At 44.1% G+C, this 22,500-nt stretch overlaps 2 protein-coding genes across 3 annotated transcripts in view; one reads left to right on the top strand and one right to left on the bottom strand.

Moving 5' to 3' along the window:
- LOC123760935 (neurotrimin) overlaps window positions 1–22,500 on the top strand; it is a 135,138-nt gene that overhangs the window by 83,911 nt on the left and 28,727 nt on the right. The gene's annotated exons all lie outside the window — the stretch shown is intronic.
- LOC123749802 (proteoglycan 4-like) overlaps window positions 20,726–22,500 on the bottom strand; it is a 5,064-nt gene continuing 3,289 nt past the window's right edge. The window contains exon 2 of the mRNA XM_069329151.1: window positions 20,726–21,450. Within this exon, the coding sequence (XP_069185252.1) occupies window positions 20,726–21,450 (725 nt within the window). The remainder of the gene's footprint in view (window positions 21,451–22,500) is intronic.

The following is a 22,500-nucleotide window of genomic DNA, read 5'->3' as shown; positions in this document are numbered from 1 at the left end:
TGCATGGTATACAAGTTAAGGACACTGGCCTGTAGTTCAGTGCCTCTTGTCTGTCACCCTTTTTGTATATTGGTACTACATTAGCAGTCTTCCATATTTCTGGTAGGTCCCCCGTTTCCAGTGACCTACTATACACTATGGAGAGTGGTAGGCAAAGTGCTCCTGCACACTCTTTCAATACCCATGGCGAGATTCCATCCGGCCCAACAGCTTTTCTCACATCCAGCTCCAATAGGTGCTTCTAGACCTCATCTCTTGTAATTTCGAACCTATCCAAGGTCACCTGGTTTGCTGTCACCTCTTCTAGCGCCGCGACATCTCCCTGTTCTATTGTAAAGACCTCCTGGAACCTTTTGTTGAGTTCTTCACACACCTCTTTGTCATTCTCTGTGTACCTGTCCTCGCCCACCCTAAGTTTCATCACCTGTTCCTTCACTGTTGTCTTCCTCCTGATGTGACTGTGTAGAAGCTTTGGTTCGGTCTTGGCTTTATTAGCTATATCATTTTCATACCTTTTCTCAGCTGCTCTTCTCACACTGACATACTCGTTCCTGGTTCTCTGGTATCTCACTCTACTTTCTGGTGTTCTGTTATTACGGAAGTTCCTCCATGCCCTTTTGTTCAGCTCCTTTGCTTTCATACATTCCTTATTAAACCACGGATTCTTCCTTTGCTTCTCTGTTTTTTCCTGTCGGGCTGGGACAAACAGCCTCCTGACATTTTTGGGTGACATAGTCCATCACGTCTTGTACGGACTTGGTTCCGAGTTCTGTGTCCCAATGTATATCCCATAGGAATTTATTCATTTCCTCATAGTTTCCCTTTCGGTACGCCAGCCCTTTGGTTCCCAGTTCTTTTTTGGGGGTGATAATTCCCAGCTCAACCAGGTACTCAAAGCTCAATACACTATGATCACTCATTCCCAAGGGGGCTTCCAACTTAACTTCCCTTATATCCGACACATTTAGGGTAAATATCAGATCAAGCAAGGCTGGTTCATCCCCTCCTCTCATTCTTGTCGGTCCCTTGACGTGTTGACTTAGAAAGTTTCTTGTTGCCACATCCAGCAGCTTAGCTCTCCATGTGTCTGGGCCTCCATATGGGTCTCTGTTCCCCCAATCTATCTTCCCATGGTTGAAGTCTCCCATGATTAGAAGTCTGGATCCGTTCCTGCTAGCCATAGAAGCTGCTCTCTCTATTATATTGATGGTGGCCAAGTTGTTTCTATCATATTCCTGTCTGGGTCTTCTGTCATTCGGTGGGGGGTTATATATGACTACTATTATAATTTTCTGTCCTCCAGTTGCTATGGTGCCTGATATGTAGTCACTGAAACCTTCACAGTTCTGAATTACCATCTCTTCGAAACTCCAAATTTCTCTTAGTAGCAGAGCTACACCACCTCCTCCTCTCCCTTCTCTCTCTTTCCTCACTACATAGTAGCCCTGTGGAAACACTGCGTTTGTTATGATTTTCGTTAACTTTGTTTCTGTGAGTGCTATTATGTCTGGGTTTTCTTCTAGTGCCCATTCTCCAAGTTCACTTGTTTTATTTGAAATCCCATCTATGTTAGTGTACATCGCCTTGAAGCTCACTTTCTTCTGTTCATTTTCATGTCCCTTTCTTGAAAGTTTGTGTGTGTGTGTGTGTGTGTGTGTGTGTGTGTGTGTGTGTGTGTGTGTGTACTCACCTATTTGTACTCACCTATTTGTGCTTGCGGGGGTTGAGCTTTGGCTCTTTGGTCCCGCTTCTCAACTGTCAATCAACTGGTGTACAGATTCCTGACCCTACTGGGCTCTATCATATCTACATTTAAAACTGTGTATGGAGTCAGCCTCCACCACATCACTGCCTAGTGCATTCCATCCGTTAACTACTCTGATACTGAAAAAGTTCCTTCTAACGTCTCTGTGGCTCATGTGGGTACTCAGTTTCCACCTGTGTCCCCTTGTTCGCGTCCCACCAGTGTTGAATAGTTTATCCTTGTTTATCCGGTGGTCGATTCCTCTGAGGATTTTGTAGGTTGTGATCATGTCTCCCCTTACTTTTCTGTCTTCCAGTGTCGTAAGGTGCATTTCCCGCAGCCTTTCCTCGTAACTCATGCCTCTTAGTTCTGGGACTAGTCTAGTGGCATACCTTTGGACTTTTTCCAGCTTCGTCTTGTGCTTGACAAGGTACGGGCTCCATGCTGGGGCCGCATACTCCAGGATTGGTCTTACATATGTGGTGTACAAGATTCTGAATGATTCCTTACACAGGTTCCTGAACGCAGTTCTGATGTTAGCCAGCCTCGCATATACCGCAGACGTTATTCTTTTTATGTGGGCTTCAGGAGACAGGTTTGGTGTGATATCAACTCCTAGATCTTTCTCTCTGTTCGTTTCATTAAGTACTTCATCTCCTATTCTGTATCCTGTGTTTGGCCTCCTATTTCCACTGCCTAGTTTCATTACTTTGCATTTACTCGGGTTGAACTTCAACAGCCATTTGTTGGACTATTCACTCAGTCTGTCTAGGTCATCTTGTAGCCTCCTACTATCGTCCTCAGTTTCAATCCTCCTCATAATTTTTGCATCATCGGCAAACATTGAGAGGAACGATTCTATACCCTCTTAAAGATCATTTACATATATCAGAAACAGTATAGGTCCGAGGACTGACCCCTGCGGTACTCCACTCGTAACGTCTCGCCAATCTGAGACCTCACCCCTCACACTAACTCGTTGTCTCCTGTTACTTAGGTACTCCTGTATCCAACGGAGTACCTTCCCTTTCACTCCAGCCTGCATCTCCAGTTTTTTCACTAGCCTCTTGTGTGGCACTGTATCAAAGGCTTTCTGACAATCCAAAAATATTCCGTCTGCCCACCCTTCTCTTTCTTGCCTTATTTTTGTTGCCTGGTCGTAGAATTCAAGTAACCCTGTGAGGCAGGACCTGCCATCCCTGAATCCATGTTGATGCTGTGTTACAAAGTTCTTTCGCTCCAGGTGCTCCACTAGCTTTCTTCGCACAATCTTCTCCATCATCTTGCATGGTATGCAGGTTAGGGACACTGGTCTGTAATTCAGTGCCTCCTGTCTATTCCCTTTCTTGTATATCGGGACTACGTTAGCTGCTTTCCAAATTTCTGGCAGTTCCCCTGTTGCCAGTGATTTGTTATACACCATGGAGAGCGGGAGGCACAGTTCTTCTGCTCCTTCCTTTAGTATCCAAGGGGAGATTCCATCTGGGCTTATAGCCTTTGTCACATCCAATTCTAGTAAACACTTCCTTACTTCCCCGCTGGTAATCTCAAACTCTTCCAGTGGTTCCTGGTTAGCTATTCCCTCTCTTATCTCTGGGATTTCTCCTTGCTCTAAGGTGAAGACCTCTTGGAATTTCTTATTCAGTTCCTCACACACTTCCTTGTCGTTTGTAGTGAATCCTTCTGCCCCTATCCTTAATTTCATAACCTGTTCCTTTACTGTTGTTTTTCTCCTGATGTGGCTGTGCAGCAATTTAGGCTGAGTCTTTGCCTTGCTTGCGATGTCATTTTCGTATTGTCTTTCTGCCTCTCTTCTCATCCTGACATATTCATTCCTGGCATTCTGGTATCTTTCTCTGCTTTCCAGTGTCCTGTTATTCCTATAGTTTCTCCATGCCCTTTTACTTTGCTGCTTAGCTAGCCTACATCTTTGATTAAACCATGGGTTTCTCATCTTCATTTCACTGTTTTCCTTTCGGACTGGGACAAACTTGTTTGCTGCGTCCTTGCATTTTTGCGTGATGTATTCCATCATATCTTGGGCCGTCTTTTCCCTGAGCTCTGTTTCCCATGATATATCTGCTAGGCATTTTCTTATCTCCTCATAGTTTCCCTTTCGGTATGCTAACCTTTTGGTTTCGGTATCCCTCCTCGAGTTCAATAACCCTTCTTCAATCAGGTACTCAAACACCAATACACTGTGGTCGCTCATTCCTACTGGGTCCTCAAAACTGATTTCTCTTATGTCAGAGTCGTTCAGGGTGAAAACCAGGTCGAGTCTCGCTGGTTCGTCATTTCCTCTCATCCTTGTGGGTTCTCTGACATGCTGGGTTAAGAAGTTTCTAGTCGCCACCTCCAGTAGTTTGGCTCTCCACGTATCCTCGCCTCCATGCGGTTCCTTGTTCTCCCAATCAATCCTGCCGTGATTGAAGTCCCCCATGATGAGCAGGTGGGATCTATTTCTACAGGCAGAAGAGGCTGCCCTCTCAATTATAGTGTTAACTGCCATGTTGTTGCTTTCGTACTCTTGACTGGGTCTTCTGTCATTTGGTGGAGGATTATATATTACTGCTACTACTATCCTTGGTCCTCCCATTGTCATGGTGCCTGCTATGTAGTCTCTGAAACCCTCACAGCCCGGGATAGCCATCTCCATAAAATTCCATTCCTTTCTCATGAGTAGGGCCACTCCGCTTCCTTCCCTACCTTCCCTCTCTTTCCTTATTATTGTGTACTCCTGGGGAAACATGGCATTCGTTATGATTCCAGAGAGTTTTGTTTCAGTGAGTCCAATTACATCTGGGTTCACTTCTTGTGCTCTTTCCCTTAGTTCACTTGCCTGGCTTGTGATCCCATCTATGTTCGAGTACATTGCCCTGAAACTAACTCTCTTCTGCTTCTCCTCTGGGGGGGACCTGTGGGGTCTGGGGTGAGCGGGAACTGGGAGGATCTGGTATGGGGAGACTGGTGGAGGAGGAAGGGCTTGGGGGGGTATGGGGGAGGGAGAGGGCAGGGGGAGAGGGTGAGGGGGGGTAGGGGGAGTGGGTGAGGGGGGGAGGGTTGGGGGGGTGGGTGAGAGGGGGAGGGTTGGGGGGATGGGGGAGAAAGGGGGGTTTGGGGGGCAATAAAGTGGGGAGGGCTTGGGGGGCGTGGGAGGAAAGGGAAGGCTGAGGTGGTTGAGGAAGAGGAGAGGGTTTTGGGGAATGGTGGAGAGGGGAAGGCTTAGGTGGGGTGGGGGAGAGTGGGGAGCTTAGGGGGGTGGGGGAGAATGGAGGGCTTGTGGGTGGGAGGGACGGAAGGGCGTGTGGGAGAGGGAGGGCTTGGGGGATGGGGGAGAAGGGAGGTCCTGGGGGGAGGGGGGAGTGGGAGGAGGGGGGTTAGTGGGAGGAGAGGGGTGGGTGGGGGGAGGATGCCTTAGGTGGGTTCTTAGTGGGGGGCTGACAGGAGTTGGGGCAGGTAGGGTGTCTGTTGGGTAGAATGTGGGGGTGGTGCCGCACTCCCTGTGGCTAATGCACTGTTTGAGGACGGTTCCCCATTCCCCTCTGGGATTGTAAGGATCGGGGGTGTGGCTCCCTGATTCCTTTCTCTCTCCCTGCGCTTCTTCCTCGCGTCTGCTGCCTGCATTCTCTCTTCCCTTGTCATATCCCTCTGCAAGAATACTCTTTTGAACTTCTCTACACCTGCTAGACAGCACTTCCTTTCTAACAGTTCCTCTTTCGCGATTTCGCTCATGAAAACCACCTTTATCATTCGGTCTCTGTCCTTGTTGTACTTTCCAAGCCTGAAAACCTTTTCAACATTTTGCTCAGCTCCCTCCATCCTTACCTCTTTAAGGATCTCTTTAATCATGTTTTTGTCCATGTCTCTCCACTCCTTTGGACTGGTCCCTATTTGCTCTTTAATGCCTGCTACTACTACTGCTCTATTTCTCTCTATCAGCCGGCTGGTACATCTAGCCGCTTCCTGAGAGGAAGCCACTTCCATGGCAACTTCCTTAACGGCAGACCTAGCTTTAGGGCTCGTTGTAAGTATTTCAGCAAATGAGAGCTGAGGTGTAGAGGTCCCCTCCACAGTAGCATTCCTGTCTCCCTGAGGCACGGTATGTGTCTGGTATTGTGGAGAAGTCTCCTTCAGGCATCTTATCTCCTCCTTTGCTGCCCTTAGGTCATCCTGCAGGTTGGCAACTGTCTCCCTCATTACCCTCAGTCCTTCACTGAATTCATCCCACATTTGCTGGAATACTCCCTTCATCCAGGCTTCCTGTTCCACCCCTTCCTCTGAATTTGTTCCAGCCGCGATTGATATCCTGCGTGCGTAAGCCCGAGTTCGTGTCCCTTCCATGTTTTGCCCGAGAGAGAGAGAGAGAGATAGAGAGAGAGAGAGAGAGAGAGAGAGAGAGAGAGAGAGAGAGAGAGAGAGAGAGAGAGAGAGAGAGAGAGAGAGAGAGAGAGAGAGAGGGAGAGAGAGAGAGAGAGAGAGAGAGAGAGAGAGAGAGAGAGAGAGAGAGAGAGAGAGAGAGAGAGGGAGAGAGAGAGAGAGAGAGAGAGAGAGAGAGAGAGAGAGAGAGAGAGAGAGAGAGAGAGAGAGAGAGAGAGAGAGAGAGAGAGAGAGAGAGAGAGAGAGAGAGAGAGAGGGAGAGAGAGAGAGAGAGAGAGAGAGAGAGAGAGAGAGAGAGAGAGAGAGAGAGAGAGAGAGAGAGAGAGAGAGAGAGAGAGAGAGAGAGAGAGAGAGAGAGCGAGAGAGAGAGAGAGAGAGAGAGAGAGAGAGAGAGAGAGAGAGAGAGAGAGAGAGAGAGAGAGAGAGAGAGAGAGAGAGAGAGAGAGAGAGAGGGAGCGAGAGATAGAGAGATGTGTGTGTGTGTGTGTGTGTGTGTGTGTGTGTGTGTGTGTGTGTGTGTGTGTGTGTGTGTGTGTGTGTGTGTGTGTCCACAGAGACATTAGAAAGAACTTTATCAGAGTTAGAGTAGTTAGTAAACAGAATGCACTAGGAAGTGATGTGGAGGAGGAATGACTCAATAAACAGTTTCAAAGTAGATATGATAGATCTCGAAAAGCTCAGGAATTTGTAAACCAGCAGATTGAGGGTTGAGAGGCGGGACCAAAGAGCAAAAGCTCAACCCCCACAAGCACCACTAGGGGAGTACAGTAAAAACTCTGACCCATTCTTCATTAAAACCTGGAAAATATTAATTTTCGAACACTCTCATTAATGTACCAAAGTTAAGAATGTGTTAACAAAAAAGTCGAACAATTACCTGTGTCGTCATTGGCTTGAATTCACGTATGTGGTGAAGTCAGGCTTAATTAATTCATGTCCTTTGTTCTGTAATAATTTGATAAAGGGTATGTCATATTACTTCCCTGTGATCAACACCCAGTGAACATCGGTGTTGTTCATCAGGATTTGGGTGTTCTGAGGTGAACATTACGCCAGCTTAACTTGATCATTAATGAGATTATACATGTTACTTTATTTAGATACAATAAACTACCAATCCTAATTAATTTTTGCTTAATTGAAAATTTAATTAAATCTGGATCAAACTCTGTACCTAAACGTAAATTCAAATTTTTACATTTAATTATGGATGAAAATACCATAGATAGTGCAGCTGAATAATGAGAATGCTCAGGTAATGCCTCAGCTGACCTACTGAAGGGTGAGAATGTTACAATCTGAGTTACTGAATGAAGTGAATGATCCACCGCTGGTAGGTGCTACTCAAGTCTTGATAAATTAAACAAAATTGGGTACAAGTGTTTTTCCTTTGGGTAAAAACACACCCCGAGATACGTGACAATTTACCCTAAAGGTGTAGAAGATGATATATTGTGAAGAAAGTGATGTGAACATTCAGTGGACAACAGTGAGTGAACACTTGGACTCTGTGTTGTGTGTTGCTGGCTGTGGTGGTGGGAGGTATGTATCACGCTGGCTGTGGTGGTGTGAGGTATGTATCACGCTGGCTGTGGTGGTGTGAGGTATGTATCACGCTGGCTGTGGTGGTGTGAGGTATGTATCACGCTGGCTGTGGTGGTGTGAGGTATGTATCACGCTGGCTGTGGTGGTGTGAGGTATGTATCACGTTGCCTGTATCCCTGTATCATGCCTGTGATTAGAATGTATTCCTGCATATCATCATTCTTTAACTCTCACCATGTTCTCTGTTGCTGTGTTACATCACTGTCTCTGCACCAGGTGTGTCACACCACTGTCCCTGCACCAGGTGTGTCACACCACTGTCCCTGCACCAGGTGTGTCACACCACTGTCCCTGCACCAGGTGTGTCACACCACTGTCCCTGCACCAGGTGTGTCACACCACTGTCCTTGCACCAGGTGTGTCACCCCACTGTCCCTGCACCAGGTGTGTCACACCATTGTCCCTGCACCAGGTGTGTCACACCACTGTCCCTGCACCAGGTGTGTCACACCACTGTCCCTGCACCAGGTGTGTCACACCACTGTCCCTGCACCAGGTGTGTCACACCACTGTCCCTGCACCAGGTGTGTGTCACACCACTGTCCCTGCACCAGGTGTGTCACACCACTGTCCCTGCACCAGGTGTGTGTCACACCACTGTCCCTGCACCAGGTGTGTGTCACACCACTGTCCCTGCACCAGGTGTGTCACACCACTGTCCCTGCACCAGGTGTGTCACACCACTGTCCCTGCACCAGGTGTGTCACACCACTGTCCCTGCACCAGGTGTGTCACACCACTGTCCCTGCACCAGGTGTGTCACACCACTGTCCCTGCACCAGGTGTGTCCTTCAGCCCGACACGAAACAAACTCTAATCCAAATTTTCATCCTTTTCCTCGCCCAGAATGAGCGCTAACGAACATCTTTATGTATCAGAGTTCACAGAGTTCAGTTACACCAATAGAGGCAAGAGAGTGGTGATGAACCCACACTGTGCCGTGTGCCCTGCCGCTCTATGCCATGGCCATTGAAATAGAGCTGCAGGTTCCTGGACCAGAAACTGCTCTATTTCGTTCAGGCGTTCAGAAGGCGTTATGATGAGGCATGCGACGTATTATCAAGGATTTCAAAGCAACATTTTATTCAATGGATGCGACAAAAGGGAGCTTTGGAGTAGCTTTGACCCGACTACAAAATCGAGGCTGCCCCACTGTTCGCACCAACGAAATAATATGTGGGTCTGATCAAGTACGAAAAGTGGCGGCAGTGTCGTTGTAAAATAAGGCAGTAAGTCGCCGAATTGAAGTCATTGCTGGAGACATAGAGGCAGAGCTTATTCCCAGTAGCAGTCGGAGCGGTACGCTTGCTACTGAACTGGACGAAACCCCCGGATATCTCCAACGACTCGTTGTTGATGTTCTATATATCCATTATTGTTTTGAAACTACGACTGAACAAGATCTTTAGCTCTGCAAACCCTTGACAGTGACTTTGTAGAGGAATTGACACATTCACAGTTTAATGTGAGATTAGTTTGGGTCCGCGTTCAAGCATTACAGCTCAGGGGAAGCAGCACAACCCCGGAATACTGTAAACACGGTATACGATTCATCGCCAAGCTCTAGCCATCAAAGGTCTCGTTCGAGGACGTGAAGCAACATATTACCTCAGTGAACATCCTCAAGGAAGGAGGTTTAAACACGAGGCTCTTCAGATCCTCATGTTTCGAAGCTGATTCATTATATAAAGAACCTTGTTTTCTACGAGGAGACTCGTGGGCCCTCCCTGGGGGGGCTGTTCTGAATCGCCTTTGGGAGCTGACGCCTGACAGTGGGAGGTTTTTCTTGAATTGAACTGACAAAAAAGATGCGATTAACATCCCCGCACACCGTTTCATTTCTTCCCCCTCCCCCCTCCAACCCTCCTCCCCCCCCCTCCAACCCTTCTCCCCCCCCTACAACCCTTCTCCCCCCTCCAACCCTTCTCCCCCCACCTCCAACCCTTCTCCTTTCCCCCCGACTTCACCGTTACCAAGCACAGTCCCCCTCTCATCACAGTTCACCTGTCATCCCTCTTTTTTGCTCCCCCCTACTGTCACCCAACTTTAAATACTTATATTCCTAGCTTCAAGCAACTTTCTGTTTTATATTGAATATACTTTTTTATTTTTTTTTATTTACCATATTTCCATCCGGTGTCATTTGATATTCACTATTTTTATCACTTAATATGATAAGTTAACTCTTGCATATTTCACGTCTTTTATTATTATCTGTTGAAAATATTCCAAACTTTCTTATTCCTGACAATGCTTGAGTCTCAGTAATTTTCAGTCTTTGGAACAAAATCAACTATTCTCTTTTTGTTTGTGCTGCATGAGCTTATTTTTGGACAACATATTGTTCTTCGCTCAACCAAAACTTGTTTTCGCAAAAGAAATAACCCGCAAACCTATTTTAACCCCTTCTTCCTGTTCACAAAAACATTTCAGGTCTCCCTAAATTAAATTAATATATATGGTTTAGTCCGTTATTGTTTTTTCGTTTTTGTTTTCTTTACATCAACCACTGTAAAACACATCCTGGGAGACCCGGTGTGTGTGTGTATATATATATATATATATATATATATATATATATATATATATATATATATATATATATATATATATATATATATACATATATATATATATATATATATATATATATATATATATATATATATATATATATGTATATATATATATATATATATATATATATATATATATATATATATATATATATATATATATATATATATATATATATATATCTTAGTACAGTCTTGGAGGCCTGTCTCCGTTTACACCCCTCGCTCTGTTCGACGCTTTTTATTACGCAATAATATTTCGGGTTCGTTCCTATGGCGCTCTAGAATCCAGCTCTACGAGGGGAGGAACCAGAGAGTCCTTTAATGTATTCTGAAGATATAACTCTTTGTGGAAATGAGTCTGCGTTCGGATATTACAGCTTCCCCTCATTCCCCTCAGTGTTCGAGTCTGCGTTCAGTCATTACAATATTTTAGAGTACTGAGAAGACGTTAATGTGAGTGATTGTGTGACCTGCCGATCAGAAGCGGAACTAATTAGTATAATGCTCTCAGGAGAAATTTCTCGGACACTTCTGCATCTTGTCGATCAGAGGAAAAACTAGTAAGTACCCTAATGTACCCGGTAGACGTTCATTTGTGTGGCCTGCCCATCAGAAGTGGAACCAACGAGTATTTAAAAAGCATTATAGAGACTGTAACTCTGTGTGGTTGATGTTCAGAGAGTGTTACTCTCTCACTCTATCTGGGTTTATTTTAAGCTTTTTACACATCGATGGAAGTTTGTTTACATTCATGTCCGCCCATTATTCCGCGGGAACGATCACACGGCACTGGTTAGTTTACCTTGCGAATGGAAACTCTGGTTTGCCTCATAGTTTGTTTTGCCAGGGGTTCATCTCAGTTCTTGGGAGGTGAGCTGTAATTTATAAACGCTCGTGCGTATGTCAACTTTTTTTTTTTGAGTTATAAAATAGTTATTGTTACATATTTTTGTTTAAGGAAATTTGTTAGATACTTACATAGTTCTGTCTACGGGCAACTAAATTCCTCTAACAATGCTGTACACAAACATTTATGGTCTATAAATGTAGCATATTTTTGCTTTTTTAAATTTCATATAAAATAACGTATTCTTTTATATTGAAATATTTTGTCCTATAACTTTCTTCCACACACACATCTACATAACTAAACCATATTTATTATTATTATATTCATATCCAAGTCTGCTTGTTCAGGCAATATACACTCACGATTTGAGGAACGTAAGATTTGAAGTGGTGTTGCCTAACTAGAAACGGAAAACCACCCACAATAGGAAAGAGAACCAGAAGGCGACTAATTCAAGTTAAGAGGAACCCAAAATAGCATTAAATATGGAGTGTTATTATCTAACCAGACATGTAAACAATTAGCTCACCCACCTAACTTGTCGAGAGAATTTTGGTATTTTGAGAATTTTGTCAAGAGAGCTTTGGTAGTAATGAAGGTCATGGAAAACTACGCAATAAGTAAACTCAAATAGCTGAAGGAAGAATCAAATCACTTTATTGAGACTGAGGAAGCAAACGAAGCACTTGGCATTAGTTGGAAATGCCTATGGTTGTCCAATCAGTGGCTGGGGACACAAATGAGAATAAAAAGATAATGAGCGAAATACAAAGGCAAAACAGCAGAATGAAATAACAACGAATATATATAAAGACAATTACTAAGTTCATGAACATGTGATCGATGGAGAAGCATGAGGAGAAAAATGTATCAATTGATAAAAAAGGGAACAGAGCAGACATGATAATGACGTTCAAGATTTTTAGAGGGATTTGCTAAGTTGACTTAGAAGCAATGTTCGAAATGAGAAAAGAAAGAGCTAAAGGACATTCTAGAAATTTTCTAGAAATTCCATTCTAGAAATCATTCAAAAGCCTTGAACGGCTTTTGTGTAAGAGTCGACGATAGAGGGAACAGACAAGATGAGAAAGGTGTCGAAGCCAACTCGATGCAGTTTTAAATATAAATATAAGAAAACACATTTGACTAGATTAATTTTAGTGAATACATCTAGGTGAGTTAAAACACACACACACACACACACACACACACACACACACACACACACACACACACACACACACACACACACACACACACACACACACACACACACACACACACACACACACCTAACAGGAAGGAGCCAAAGAGTTACGGTAAGGGGCGAGAAGTCGGACTGGCGAACAGTAACAAGTGGAGTACCACAAGGATCGGTGCTGGGACCAATTCTATTTCTTGTATATGTTAACGACATGTTTACAGGCGTAGAGTCCTACATGTCGATGTTTGCGGATGATGCAAAGTTGATGAGAAGAGTTGTGACAGATGAGGATTGCAGGATCCTCCAAGAGGACCTGAACAGATTGCAGAGATGGTCAGAGAAATGGCTACTAGAATTCAACACGAGCAAATGTAAAGTTATGGAAATGGGACTAGGAGATAGGAGACCAAAGGGACAGTACACAATGAAGGGGAACAGCCTACCTGTAACGACGCGTGAAAGAGACCTGGGGGTGGACGTAACACCTAATCTATCTCCTGAGGCACATATTAATAGGATAACGACAGCAGCGTACTCTACACTGGCAAAAGTTAGAACATCATTCAGAAACCTAAGTAAGGAGGCATTTAGGGCGCTTTACACTGCCTACGTAAGGCCAGTCTTAGAGTATGCCGCCTCATCATGGAGTCCCCATCTGAAGAAGCATATAATGAAACTGGAAAAGGTTCAGAGGTTTGCAACGAGACTCGTCCCAGAGCTACGAGGGATGGGGTATGAAGAGCGCCTGAGGGAACTGTGCCTTACGACACTAGAAAGAAGAAGGGAGAGGGGGGGACATGATAGGAACGTATAAGATACTCAGAGGAATTGACAGAGTGGACATAGACGAAATGTTCACACGGAATAGTAACAGAACGAGAGGACATGGATGGAAGCTTGAAACTCAGATGAGTCACAGAGATGTTAGGAAGTTTTCTTTTAGCGTGAGAGTAGTGGGAAAATGGAATGCACTTCAGGAACAGGTTGTGGAAGCAAATACTATTCATAATTTTAAAACCAGGTATGATAGGGAAATGGGACAGGAGTCATTGCTGTAAACAACCGATGCTCGAAAGGCGGGATCCAAGAGTCAATGCTCGATCCTGCAGACACAACTAGGTGAGTACACACACACACACACATACACACACACACACACACACACACACACACACACACACACACACACACACACACACACACACACACACACACACACACACACACACACACACACACACACACACACACACACACACACACACACACACACATTGGCGAGACGTCACAAGTGGAGTCCCGCAGGGGTCAGTCCTTGGACCTATACTGTTTCTGGTATATGTAAATGATCTCCCAGAGGGTATAGATTCGTTCCTCTCAATGTTTGCCGACGATGCAAAAATTATGAGGAGGATTGAAACAGAGGATGATAGTAGGAGGCTACAAGATGACCTGGATAGACTGAGTGAATGGTCCAACAAATGGCTGTTGAAGTTCAACCCGAGTAAATGCAAAGTAATGAAACTAGGCAGTGGAAACAGGAGGCCAGGCACAGGATACAGAATAGGAGATGAAGTACTTAATGAAACAGACAGAGAGAAAGATCTAGGAGTTGATATCACACCAAACCTGTCTCCTGAAGCCCACATAAAGAGAATAACGTCTGCGGCATATGCGAGGCTGGCTAACATCAGAACGGCGTTCAGGAACCTGTGTAAGGAATCATTCAGAATCTTGTACACCACATATGTAAGACCAATCCTGGAGTATGCGGCCCCAGCATGGAGCCCGTACCTTGTCAAGCACAAGACGAAGCTGGAAAAAGTCCAAAGGTATGCTACTAGACTAGTCCCAGAACTAAGAGGCATGAGTTATGAGGAAAGGCTGCGGGAAATGCACCTCACGACACTGGAAGACAGAAGAGTAAGGGGGGACATGATCACAACCTACAAAATCCTCAGGGGAATCGACCGGGTAAACAAGGACGAACTTTTCAACACTGGTGGGACGCGAACAAGGGGACACAGGTGGAAGCTGAGTACCCAAATGAGCCACAGAGACGTTAGAAAGAACTTTTTCAGTGTCAGAGTAGTTAGCAAATGGAATGCATTAGGAAGTGATGTGGTGGAGGCTGACTCCATTCACAGTTTCAAATGTAGATATGATAGAGCCCAATAGGCTCAGGAATCTGTACACCAGTTGATTGACGGTTGAGAGGCGGGACCAAAGAGCCAGAGCTCAACCCCCGCAAGCACAATTAGGTGAGTACAATTAGGTGAGTACACACACACACACACACACACACACGTTACAACAGATAATATCAGTAGTGTTATGAAGGAGGGAAAGATACGATCGTCATCAGAGTAGCGGCCCGCTAGGACACTTCCCATAATGATTATGGAGAACCGAATTCTCCCGATTATTGTAATTACAGGGCCAGTGATCGAGAGTAATGTCCGGATAACTTTAAGAGTGACGCGAAGCATTTTCCATAATTAGGACGAGGCAGAAGATGTACAGTTGGCATGTAAGGTTACGAAATGTTTCTTAGGTTGCTTTGAAGTCAAAGTTTGAGTTGAGACAGAGAGAGCGAGTGTGTGTGTGTGTGTACAAACCGTCCTCTAAACAAAGACCTAAAGTTCATTCCATGCACCCGCCAAACCAACTTTTTATGGAGGAAAAGCGGTTTACACACGACTCACAACCGATGACGTCCGAACTCTTCCGGAACAATTGCTTCTGGCGAATTTTGTTTGAACCCACAACGCTGTAAATGCTTTATCCGCGTCTTACAAGTACTAATACTCGTGAACAGAACCTAAGAACCTAACCTAACCTAACCTATGCCTAAATATATACAATATGGTAATATAAAATAATAAATTTATATTTTAGAAAATTCCTGTTTAGAATAAACAGCATGTTAAAATTTCTGAATGTGTCTTTGGAGTCGACCGCTGGATGGAATGAACTTGGCCTGAGGACGGGCTGTGTGTGTGTGTGTGTGTGTGTGTGTGTGTGTGTGTGTGTGTGTGTGTGTGTGTGTGTGTGTGTGTGTGGTTATTTAATTTTTGTATTTGTGGAATCGAGCTATTAGCTCTTGGACCCCGCCTTTCTTACCAATCTATTTTCTCTGTCAACTTCAAATATTTCTCTAACACTCACACACACACATCCCCAGGAAGCAGCCCGTAGCAACTGCATGACTCTTAGGTACCTATTTAAGGCTAGGTGAACAGTGGCTTCTGGGTGAAAGAAGCTCTGCCCATTTGTTTCTGCATCGGCCAGGACTCGAACCCAGTCCCTTAGGACTATCTCTCCCGAGTGCTCTCCACTCAGCCGCGAGGCCCTCCCCCAGTGTATGTATGTGTGTGTGTGTGTTTTCGCATTATTACATATACACCTAATTGTACTTGCCCGGGTTGAGCTTTAGCTCTTTGGTACTGGCTCTCAACTATCAGTCAACTGATGAACAGGTTCCTGAATCTATTGGGCTGTGCCATGATGTAGTGGAGACAAGCTCTTATGGAGTCTGCCTCCACCACATCACTTCCTAGCGCATTCCATTACTTTAATACTCTATGGCTCATTTACGTACTCAGTTTCCACCAATATAACCTTGAACGTGTACCATCCGCGTTAAATAATCTGTACTTATCTACTCTATCAATTGCTTAAAAATTTTGGATATCGTAATCATGTCTCTCTTAATCTTTCAGTGACGTGAGGTTTAATTCCAGCAGCCTTTCCTGGAGTGTTTATTTGTAGGCTTGAATGTCTCTGTTTTATATGCTTGAGTGTGTGTTTGTGTGTGTATTTGTATGCATAAAGTTGCACTTCGTGCATATTTTCGTGCATTTATGTTGTGTGTATGTGTGTGTTTGCGTGCATTGGCTGCATGTGTTGCGTGTGTGTATAACTGCATTTGTTGCGTGTGTATAACTGCATGTGTTGCTTGTGTATATAACTGCATGTGTTGCTTGAGTATATAACTGCATGTGTTGCGTGTGTATAACTGCATGTGTTGCGTGTGTATAACTACATGTGTTGCGTGTGTATAACTACATGTGTTGCGTGTGTATAACTACATGTGTTGCGTGTGTATAACTACATGTGTTGCGTGTGTATAACTACATTTGTTGCGTGTGAATAACTGCATGTGTTGCGTGTGAATAACTACATGTGTTGCGTGTGTATAACTGCATGTATTTCGTGTGTATAACTACATGTGTTGCGTGTGTATAACTACATGTGTTGCGTGTGTATAACTACATGTGTTGCGTGTGAATAACTGCATGCGTCTGAGTGTATATGTTTGTGATGCGTGTATGTTGTCTGGTTATCCTTGTGTTGCGTACATACTTTTTTGTGATGGGTGTATATGGTTCCTTGTTTCAGTATGTACATATTTGCTTGTGTTAGATGCATAGGTTAGTCTGTATGATTATCGTATGCTTGTATACATATGTTTTCCTGTATAATCATACCCATACGTTTACGCTGATGCCTTTTCTTCCCTAAGTATGCATGTATAGATATTCATACATAAAACATTAATCTATAAATATATTTTGATTTTAAATATATAAAAAAAGGTATAAATTGCCAAAACATAAGCTTGTAAGCTCTCACTTTTAACAATAAAAGTAAACATATGAAAAACATGCAAGACCGCCATCAAATCAGCTCAGAATCTCAAAGAAAATGGGACTAGCCGGACGCCTCAGCAGAGAATAACCCGGTGCGCAAATCCTCGAAAAAGCCGGATATGAATTTCCAAGCCACCTTGAAATGCGTGATTGTTCTGAATGGAATATAATACGCAAATACTGAGAAAAAAGCCGGAATGACAGTGCGAATCGAACCCTGGCATGGGAGACAGTCTTATAGGGTGTCTAAACCAGAGATAAAGAGACGATTTGGAGCTTCCGGAAGGGAAAGCATTTTACAACTGTTGTTTTGTTAAGACGTTTCTGCTCCCACATTGTTTTTACACACACCTGTGTAAAACAAAGGGACAAGAAGCCGGGAAAGGAGGAGAAGGAGGAGGGCCGGATGGAAATAAAAGCCATGTAGAGCATGGGAAGTAATGGCTCATGTGGAAACTAATGGGACAGAGAATGGACGTGTACAGCAGCCGGGAGAAAACGGGAGTGTCCACTGAGAATGTGGAATGGTAGGGAAGGGGATTAATGAGATGAACATATGCGGAACATGAGAGAGAGTGCCAGAGGGAGAGGAGCCTCACAAGAATAGTTGGGAGGTGTGTCGTGAAGGACAGCTGGACGTGGGGTGTTGAACCTCATGTTGCTGTAGTGTTAACTTGGGTGTCACACCACGGTGTAGTGGAGACTTGGGTGTCACACCACGGTGTAGTGGAGACCTGGGTGTCACACCACAGTGTAGTGGAGACCTGGGTGTCACACCACAGTGTAGTGGAGACCTGGGTGTCACACCACAGTGTAGTGGAGACTGGGTGACACACCACAGTGTAGTGGAGACCTGGGTGTCACACCACAGTGTAGTGGAGACCTGGGTGTCACACGACAGTGTAGTGGAGACCTGGGTGTCACACCACAGTGTAGTGGAGGCCTGGGTGTCACACGACAGTGTAGTGGAGACCTGGGTGTCACACCACAGTGTAGTGGAGACCTGGGTGTCACACCACAGTGTAGTGGAGACCTGGGTGTCACACCACAGTGTAGTGGAGACCTGGGTGTCACACCACAGTGTAGTGGAGACCTGGTGTCACACCACAGTGTAGTGGAGAATGGGTGTCACACCACAGTGTAGTGGAGAATGGGTGTCACACTACATAGTCAACTTCATCTTGCTCGTGTCAGGTCCCACGTGGATTATAAACTACTTTGTCCAGACTCCAAAGTTTAGAATGGATGTAAAATCTCTGGAAAGTTTTGACAGAAGGATGACTGAAATAATTTCTGGAATCAGAAACTTGCCTTATAAAGAGCCGGGTCTGTGTCACCTGAATCATTGATTAACAGAATTATTACCTTTACCTTCAACTGCTTCAGTCGCTACCTGCAATTACCTTCTGTGCACCGAACGCCAAATGCATTATTTATCAGTTAGTTTTTTTAACTGTTTTTTTACCCTACGTGTGGTGGTGGGGTGGTGGTGATGGTGGTGGTGATAGTGGTGGTGTTGGTGGTGGTGGTAGTGGTGGTGGTGGTGGTAGTGGTGGTGGTGGTGGTGGTGGTGGTGGTGGTGGTGGTGGTTGGGTGTGGTGGTAGTGGTGGTGGTGGTGGTTGGATGAGGTGGTATTGGTGGTGGTGGTGGGGGTGGTGGTGGTGGTGTGTGGTGGTGGTGATAGTGGTGGTAATAGTGATGGTGGTGGGATGTGGTGACATTAGTGCTTGTGATGGTGATTTATCTGTAGCCGAACTGTTTAGGCATTAAGAGGCATCCCACACACAAACAGAAGGGATTCCAAGACCAAGCTGAAAGCGCTGACGTGAAGTGTCTTACGTACATCTATGGATTTAATTCCACGTTAGATAAGTAAAGCACAATGAAATTCTCTCATAGTGTCTGGTTACTCTAATGGAGTGACTTTGGTTATCACTTTATAGTGACTATTGTAATCTATGCTGCGCCTGCTTCCACTCCTCGCACGTTGATAGGAGACTGACTAGATTCCCAGCAAATATAAATAACAACAGCATAATGCATTAATGAAAAAGCTATTTGGGGCAATACGGTGGGATCGAACACCCGTCTCTTGACCTCCCTCAGTCACGCACCTTACCGACACACGAGCCACGAGTTACACCACAACCCGACAGTGTAGTGAACTCACATGGCATTCGGAAGGCCCTGTAAGCTTGAACCCACAATCCAAGTTTTACGTGATACCCGCTGGGGCTCCTGGGCAGGTAGTGATAACCCTCATCTCAGACGTCTGACGATGAACAGGACAGGATTTGGGATGAACAGAGGGGTAAAGGGATGGTGCCCTGTCACTTAGACGGTCGGGGATTGAACGCCGACCTGCATGAAGCGAGACCGTTGCTCTATCATGAGCCTTTGCTCGTGGTGAAAATGATGTAATCTGATCATACCTGTCTAATTGGTCAGGCCGTAATGACTGGCTTCGTATTATGAGCCTATTTCGTAGTTCGTTAAGTGTTAATCATAAGGTAAATACGTCCACCTGTTTATAGAAGGAGTTCGACCAATTACCGGATCGTCAACTCATAATATTCTACATTTGGAGTGAATAATTATAATACGATACACATCAATTAAACGTTTTGTTTGCGTACACAGGAATGTGTTCAGGATATCCAAACTCCCGCGTAAAATTATTATTTACTAATAATTTATAAACAATAACAATAACTTGGTTTAGCCGTTAATAACCAAATTATTTGCCAATTACAAATTATTGATTTTTAAGTCCTCGGCTTGTTATTGATTTTTAAGTCATAAACACAAGTTATGTATATATATATATATATATATATATATATATATATATATATATATATATATATATATATATATATATATATATATATATATATATATATATATATATAGTGTATGTAACGTTATAAACTATGTTATGGTGATGGTAATGATAGTGGTGGTGGTGGCAGTGATGGTGTTAGTGGTGATGGATATAACGGTGGTTTGTGGTGATCTTATTGGTTAGTGATGGTGCTTACCTAACAGTGCTACTTAACAGTGACTATGAGAATGTGAAGTCTAGCTCTTTATGCCCCATCTACTAGCCTCGTGTTTGTACCTACTTATTGACTACCTGTTGAAATGTTCCGTGGATCAATGTCTCCGCTGCCCGGTCTCTAACCAGGCTTCCTCGTCATTGGTACCTGTTGCTTAACAATTTAACTGTCTTGACTACGGGGTCAATTTGTTTTTCAGGCTTTCACTTATGTTTTCCACTCTTACTTTCTTTAAATTTAAACAGGCTGTCCTCGTCCACCTTTCAATTCCCTCTCAGTATCTTTAATATTGGGATCATGTTCCCTCATTATCACGATTCCCCTAAACGACTGTGATTGTAGAGGTGATGGTTGACGACGTTGTGTAGATGTTGGTTGTGGACGTTGTGCAGATGTTGGTTGTGGATGTTGTGCAGATGTTGGTTGTGGACGTTGTGCAGATGTTGGTTGTGGATGTTGTGCAGATGTTGGTTGTAGACGTTGTGCAGATGTTGGTTGTGGACGTTGTGCAGATGTTGGTTGTGGATGTTGTGCAGATGTTGGTTGTGGATGTTGTGCAGATGTTGGTTGTGGACGTTGTGCAGATGTTGGTTGTGGATGTTGTGCAGATGTTGGTTGTGGACGTTGTGCAGATGTTGGTTGTAGACGTTGTGCTTATGTTGGTTGTGGATGTTGTGCAGATGTTGGTTGTAGACGTTGTGCAGATGTTGGTTGTGGACGTTGTGCAGATGTTGGTTGTAGACGTTGTGCAGATGTTGGTTGTGGACGTTGTGCAGATGTTGGTTGTGGATGTTGTGCAGATGTTGGTTGTAGACGTTGTGCAGATGTTGGTTGTGGACTTTGTGCAGATGTTGGTTGTGGACTTTGTGCAGATGTTGGTTGTGGACGTTGTGCAGATGTTGGTTGTAGACGTTGTGCAGATGTTGGTTGTGGACGTTGTGCAGATGTTGGTTGTGGACTTTGTGCAGATGTTGGTTGTGGATGTTGTGCAGATGTTGGTTGTGGACGTTGTGCAGATGTTGGTTGTAGACGTTGTGCAGATGTTGGTTGTGGACGTTGTGCAGATGTTGGTTGTAGACGTTGTGCAGATGTTGGTTGTGGACGTTGTGCAGATGTTGGTTGTGGATGTTGTGCAGATGTTGGTTGTAGACGTTGTGCAGATGTTGGTTGTGGACTTTGTGCAGATGTTGGTTGTGGATGTTGTGCAGATGTTGTGCAGATGTTGGTTGTGGATGTTGTGCAGATGTTGGTTGTGGACGTTGTGCAGATGTTGGTTGTGGACGTTGTGCAGATGTTGGCTGTGGACGTTGTATAGATGTTGGCTGTGGACGTTGTATAGATGTTGGTTGTGGATGTTGTGCAGATGGTGGTTGTAGAGGCTGTATATACATTTATGATTAATATATGATGGAACTTCTCAGCTTGATAGAGTCGAACAGTAGCACTGGGATGCAGAAATTCCCAAATGATTATGTATGCAAATCATATTTTATGTTTATAAAAAAATATGAATCTCTTCTTTTTGGAATTCTGTGCCTCACAGATTAAGTCACAAAATATGGTGTTTTTTGAATTTGCTATTGATGGTGTACTTAAATGGCTTACCTGAATTTATTTGAGCGCCACCATCTTTAGTGGCCCCGATGGGGACAGGAAGCCGGCGGTTTTTCAGTGACTCCTTCTCACGTTGTTCATGAGGGTTTTAATCTAGCTGAAATTTAATCTGAAGTAATATTTTTGACCTTTTAATTTTAGACAATTAATTAGACTATCTTCGCAATGGATAGGGGATTCTGTTGGTTTATTACTCTCTGAAGGATGAAGATTTTCTAGATTTTGCCCCTACATTATTGCTTGTTGAGCTGGAAGCTAAGCATTATTGAGTATTATTGCTTGTCGTAAGTAGACATTTGTAGTCTATGATTAGATTATAATATCAGATATAAATATAACTATAGTTTGCAAAATGGCCATTTCGTTCTTGTTTTCAATTTCTCATTCACTAATACACAAAAATTATATAAACAATTTGTAAACCTAATTCTACTTAGGAAACACTTGAACCATTAGTTATAAGCTGTTATTCTTGAACGGGTCAGTCTGGAGCACAGAGATCAATTCTTGTGGTCGACACCTCCTCAGCCAGACAGCAAGTCAAGGGGCCATAACGTTGCAAACTATACAGGAGGAAAAGCTGTGTACATTGTGAAGGGATAAGTACACACTGTCCGTGAGTGTATATATACCCTTCAAATACACTCTATTCCTAAAACTCTATATATGTACATACATTAAGAAGATCAACCTGTCCTCACACTTTCATGCACCGCATTCATGACCCTACAGACCTTGGCGTCAGACTTTCCGTGCTCCTGTGAAATTCAATTACCCTAATATTGACGCTTCTCAGGTAACAATAACATCAACTT

This window comes from Procambarus clarkii, chromosome 22 (assembly GCF_040958095.1).
Source record: "Procambarus clarkii isolate CNS0578487 chromosome 22, FALCON_Pclarkii_2.0, whole genome shotgun sequence".
Taxonomy (NCBI): Eukaryota; Metazoa; Arthropoda; class Malacostraca; order Decapoda; family Cambaridae; genus Procambarus; species Procambarus clarkii.
Note: the sequence above shows the minus strand (reverse complement) of the source record. Positions and strands in the feature narration are given on the sequence as shown.